The sequence below is a fragment of the Haemaphysalis longicornis genome, unplaced genomic scaffold (assembly GCF_048455015.1).
Source record: "Haemaphysalis longicornis isolate Haplotype H1 unplaced genomic scaffold, Haemaphysalis longicornis Haplotype H1 scaffold_6, whole genome shotgun sequence".
Classification (NCBI taxonomy): domain Eukaryota; kingdom Metazoa; phylum Arthropoda; class Arachnida; order Ixodida; family Ixodidae; genus Haemaphysalis; species Haemaphysalis longicornis.
Window position 1 is genome coordinate 29,448,019 of NW_027526407.1, and position 6,000 is coordinate 29,454,018.

The window sequence follows — 6,000 nt, forward strand, 5'->3', positions numbered from 1 at the left end:
GTGGGCGAATGCCGAAACTTTCAACTGCCTTTGAGAATGGTCGTGTAGACCGACAGAACTCCTTCTAGTTCGAATGACATTTGAAATTTCGAAGGTCATTCGACTGAAATGTCCTTCCAAACGCTCGTGTAGCACAGGTATAAGCTGTGTTCGCCGAAAAAATACCAAGAAAGAAGTATTTAGCGCACGCGAGTGTGTGCCTCGTGAGGAGCGCCCGGCGTTATCCAGACTTGCGCCACATGGGGAGCTTGCAAAAAACTACGAAGAAAAACGTACTGAGCGCACGTGAGTGCGTGCCTCGTGAGGAACACCCGGCGTTGGCGAGCTCCACTTTCGAGAACACTCTGCCAAGTGTTTGTGGTGTGATTTCTCGCGTGATGTCCTCCTTAGCAGTTCATGTGCGTTTGGGCCTTAAGTGGGGAGCACAGACGCAGAGTTCACGAAGCCGGTTGCTGCAGCTCCCAGCACGTGCTAACGCGGTCCACTTTGCGCGAGAGATGTGAAAGGCTGCAAACAAAACGATCCGGGCCTGTGAGCCATGGAGAACTTTCAGCGGCAAGAAATCCACGTGAAATGCAACGGCCAGGTCTCCGGTGAAGGGGAGGGGCCGCCAGCTCTGCTGTTTCTCCAGCCTTGCACCACTCGTGCGAGCTGTGCCAATGTTTCAACCCGCACTCTGTTGAGAAACTGTACTACAGTGAAGGAAGAAAAGCAGTGTGGCAGGGAGACGCATGGCAGCGTGCCTGTTGCCCTGTCCTTTCACTGTGTGCTTGAAAACTGAGGGGGAAAGGAAGGAGGGACGCAGTAGGCTGCAATCTTCCACAAGATTTGCTAAAGGATTGTGTCCAGAGTTCTATGTCCACTTGGAATGCACTCTTTCCCTTTCACTGTGTATCCAAAAGGTGTGTGATAATTTATTTTTCTGGCCACTGGTCTGCTGGCCATGTCGACTATGCTTTGCCCACCTGTAGCCATCGGCTTGTAGGCTAAGAAAGTGATGCTATGCACAGCGTTCAAGGTCCTATCCCTGGCTGAATGGCGTGCTTTAATTAAAGCCCCGTGCTACCACAGGGCAGTGTGGAATGAGGCTGCATTTGGGTGTGAGCCTTCGCGCACATGCATAGATGTCCACATGTGAGAGGGCATTCCACTGTGCCCTGTCGCAATGGCGTCCCTGTAGTTGCTGTGACTCCACTTCCTTCGGCAGGTCCCACAAAGGGAGCGTCAAGACGGTGCCATCGCCGCGGAAAGAGCGGGCGCTCAAGATCTACACGGGCAGCCCTCCCAACGACAGCGGAGCCCTGTCTTCGGGGGCCAAGCCCAGCCTTAGCAGCATGCCTCCCGACCTGGACTGATGGCGGGGCCTCCTCGTGTGGGTGAGCGAGCACGGGGGCTTCTTGGACCCGAGGGTCGGCAGCCGCGTCTGCTACTGAGGACGGAGGTGTTAGACTGTCAGGGGCCATGCATTATTAATGATTAAATTTTCTCCGACCTAGGTTCGGCATTTTGCGAAAGATGTAACCAATTTTTAGCTGGCATTGCTTCTTATGCATGCACTTTTCCAAAATATTTCATTGAGAATGGACACATATTGCACTTAAAGGATGCCAGTTCAGAATGTGAAATTAAGTAATTTATCGTACTGGATGCGTTGTATTTATGATGTAAGCCACGATGGTGCTTCCCAGTTGAACTTCATATCCTGCGGCTGTTAACCACAGAAATAAATTTAAGCTGCACTGGCATCATAAAGTTGTGCTCGCCGGTCGGTAGGCAGCCTGTTTAAAAAACATGACTCCTAGTTGTTTCGATTTGCTTCTCTCAAGGTAGTTTCAGAAGCTCGGGTAAAGTGGGAAGGCTAGGGTGTTTACCAATAGCGAAATTGAATCATTTAATCCAGGATGGCGCAAAAGTGTCAGCTGGTTAGTTCCTGGACAGTCAAGCAAATGTTAGCCGGCAACAATTCGTTTGAAAGGCTTTGGTATGTACAGTTTACGCCTGCTGTACCAAGTTAGGATTTAGGAACAACCGACCTGCTTATTTTCATGCCCTATAAAGTAAACTTTTTTTTTTCTACTTGAAATCGAGGTGAATTTTTGGCCGGCGTGGTCCTCCATTTCACAACGTATAAAGCACAGTATTTAAGGTAAAGGGCGATGAAAGAACAACACGGAAAAAAGCTCATCCACGTCATTCTTTCAGCAACGCTCAACTGAAATACTGCACTTCGCACATTATAAAATGAGTTAATTCTTAGCTAGAGAGTTTGTCTACACAGTGTATTGTTTGGGCAACATATGTACTGCAGGAATGCATTTAAGCACCCTCTATGCATTCTTTTTTTTTTTTTTTTCCCGCAGGCCTAATCCAGGACTGTGCTGCCTAGTGGTATTTTTTCAAAGCGGACTACGTGATGCACGACAGCCGAGTGAGTGTGTGTGACAAGTGCATAAACAGAGGCAACCCAGTGGTGCCGACCACCTTGACAGCAGAGAAAGAAGCCGCAGCCAATCCGTCGCTCCAGCACTCGCCAGGGCCGGTCACCACCGACAGCGCCGTACAATGCAGCGACAACACAAGCGCCCGGTGATGCAGAAGACACTTTACAACGTCTGACTTGTGCGCTGCCCTGCATAGGGGGGGTTCTTTTTTTCTCTCCGTCTTTGAAACGAGATGAAGTGGTTACCTTGCATCGTCTCGCAACCCTCAGTCGGCGCGGCTGCCGGCAGCGTTTGGCAACAGAACAGGATTTCACACCGCGGTGTGGCGAGCGGTTGTGTGCAAGGTATCTGCGGCATGCGTGTTTGATTGCTTGTTTAATGTGGACGTGATTCGCCGCCAAGTACTCTATTAAATTCTATTAAAGTGTCGGAAGGGTGGCAGCCACAGAAAGATTTGCACTTCTTTAAAATCAGCGCGATATATTTTGTTGTCAGTATTTCATAAATTCGCAGGTGATTGTTCTGCCCGTACCAGTGCTGCTGTGGGGCGTTAAGTGTGCTGTGCTGACTTCTGTAGTATGGGTCTTCTGTGATTCTGGTTCAAGGGCAGTCTGTCTGCAAATTGTGGTTGTTTGCTCCACACATTGGCCATTGTTTGGGTTCCCATTTCCGGGTTTGTAATATTGCCGTCTCGTGTTAAACGAGCAGTGGGGAAGTTTTATTCCCTTCGTGTAGGGCTCACACTTCGTGCACATAACGAGCGTCTTTGCCGTAACTAGCTTTGAGTCTGTAACTAGCCGGTGAAAAAAGAAAATATTGTTTATTTACAGAGCTCTATCAATTTGGCATTCATAGTGCTTATCAATAGTGCGAGTATATTTAAACAGTTGAAACTACATGACTGTTCACCAAAGCCACCACATGTGATCAACAACCGCCAAGTTATGGTGTTTGCGTAGTACTCTGCGGGGCGCCGAGAAATTTCTGTGTGCCTACGGACGTGTCAGAACTGTAGCATATGTAAATTTGCATACGTGTCCCCAAGCCGCGTTCAATTATTCCCGAAGTGCCCAGTTAGTTCCATGGAGATTGGTAGGGGGATTTCTGCTTGCTGTTTTGTTTGGGCTGCGTTGTATCAGCTCCTCTCTTGTGGGATTTTCTACAAGTGGGAGGTGTGTAAAATGATTCGAGGGAGGCATTTGCTGTCAAAAAGGTAGGTCTGACAAATCTGCTGCTTCACAGCAGCTGCAGGTTTTGATTTGGCGCGGTATCACAGCACAGGCTGGTACAGATGTGCTGGTAGAAGGAGCACCAACTGATATCTGGGAAGTTATCTAGTCGCATTTCCTCTGTGCCCCTATCTTGTGCTGTTTTAAGGTTGTATTGCGGACTGATCATGCCTCCAAGCTCAAAATAATCGCAGTGATGTGCTACACGAAAATTTTGTACGTACGGGCAACCTTTTTGTCATTAATCAGGTGGAAAATGCATGGTTAGTATGGTTAGCAGGCGATATTTACTTTCGATTTGTGTTTATTGGGTTAACACCAATCTTGATTTGGCCAGCCTTTGTGATCACCTGAGGATCGTAAAGTCTTGCACTCAGGCTTAGGGTGATGCGGATTGAGATATCTTATTTATAACAATGTAATTTTCTATTGTGAAGCATTGTGAAGAGCCAACATTTTTACTTCAGTCTTATCTTCTTTTATGAAAAGATGAACTGTACTTGTAACAACTGTCTGTATACATTGCCTTTTTTCATATTGTTCAAGTTTTTTGTATTGATGAAAACTTAAGTACAGCGCAGCGGTAGTTGGCCAACTGCTGTCTCATTACAACCCCGGTGCATGCAGTGTTGTGAAGCGTTCAGAAGTGCAGTGCGGTGGTTCAGTGGAGGAGCCCATTGAAGACGGCAGCACTAGTCACGCGCAGCATATCGTTAAGCGAATCGGAACTAGCAGCCACAATTTTGGAAGGGAGTGGGTTCAGAATGTCTTTGTATATTTTTTTCGGTGGGGCGTGACTGATAGCATGATGGACCTCATTCTAATGATGTGTGTGTACCTTGCGGAATATGTTCTGAGAGCCCAGGCTACTTCTATGGACATTCTCCCTGTCAAGCTGTGTGTATGGCGACCAGAATACAGCATTTGTACTTTTTTGGTTGTAGAGTTGAACCCAGTTGTGAAGCCCGAAATGGCCTTGCACACAATTCAGGGTTGCTTATTTGCAGAAAGTAGCGTCGGAAACTGCATCCAGCTAGCTTCTGAAGTTTTTTGAATGCAAGGCTGAATTTGAGGGTATGCCTGTCGAGGGCTGGCTGGATGTGTGAATTGTAGGTAGCACCATAGCAAGCTTCTCTGTGCCTTCTGGTGTTAAAGTGTGGACGTCTTGCCGAGCCTGTCCAATTTAGAAGGCTCTGATTGCCTGCAGGCATTTCGGCGACCCCCTTCCCACCCGTTTCCTATGACTGAAACTCACGTAGGTGCGTAACCGAAGACCATACGCCAGGTTTGCAGTATGCTGTGTATTTCCCGAGTCAGTGAGGAAGAATGCTTGTCTGAGGTGTCAGCTTCACTTTGAAGTGAAGACCGAAGAGACCGAAGATTTGTGATCACTAGGCATAGAGAGCTTCGGAAACGCATGAACATTTTTGATACATATTTTTTTTCGTTAAGTGAGAAACGGTGCAGGTTCGCAAGGCAGGACGAGTTTGTTTTATACCAGGCAGTAGCCGTCATTTATGCACCTACACTTGCTTTCAAAATACACGTGCTGAAATCCGCACGAGAAAGTCGTAAGGTCGAACTCAACTACGAAATATTTCAATGCAAAGGTCAAAGAAATATAGCAAGTTTTGGCATAATGTTTCACATGCGTGTTGGAAAAAAAACATTGCTGCTTCAAACAGTGAACTTTCCTGAGGGTCGTTGTGGATTTTGTTGAGCTTACCACTGACCCTGTACGCATTTTGAAGTTGCCACCGGCAAGTTGCAATTTCACCAAGAAGCAAATCCACGCGCCCACTTTGGAGGACAGAAGGGAATCCTGCCCCCGTTCAACCTGTCGCGAACGTTTTTGCAAGCGTCACTCGTGCTGCCAAAGCCAGCTACTACTCTAGTTTGCTCTGGCCTGGTTGGTATGTGTCCACGATCTCCCCCCACCACCCACGCTGAGTGAAAGACGGTTGCTTTTGTATTCTGTGTCATACGGGGCGCGTTTGTATAGTGGCCAGTCAAGGCAGAGACAGAGTTGGAGGTTTTATTTATTGATCCGAAGGGTTGCGCCTGAATAAAACACATGTCGGAAGTTTTCAAGGCGTTGTCGTCTCTCTCATTTCGCATGGCCTTACTTCGTGGTTTGGCAAATCGCTCTTGGCATCACAAAAGGACTAGGGAATAAAACTGCCTGGTTTAACTTTTGCACTTGAGAAATTCACAATGCCTCGTACATTGCCTGTGAATGTTGTACACGTTTGAGGAACGCAGCATTGGTTACAGACCTGATTGTGTTTGTTGCGGACGAAGCATTTTGTGCTCCTAAAAAAAGTCTCCTT

At 47.5% G+C, this 6,000-nt stretch overlaps 1 protein-coding gene across 3 annotated transcripts in view; it reads left to right on the plus strand.

Annotated features, from left to right (window-relative positions):
• Positions 1 to 5,761, plus strand: part of LOC144142411 (ubiquitin carboxyl-terminal hydrolase 47-like) — a 52,459-nt gene extending 46,698 nt beyond the window's left edge. For all 3 annotated transcript variants that reach the window (XM_077673907.1, XM_077673908.1, XM_077673909.1), the window contains 2 exons: positions 1,208 to 1,376; positions 2,361 to 5,761. In XM_077673907.1, coding sequence (XP_077530033.1) covers positions 1,208 to 1,355 — 148 coding nt within the window. In that variant the 3' untranslated portion in view covers positions 1,356 to 1,376; positions 2,361 to 5,761. The remainder of the gene's footprint in view (positions 1 to 1,207; positions 1,377 to 2,360) is intronic.
• Positions 5,762 to 6,000: the final 239 nt, after the last annotated feature.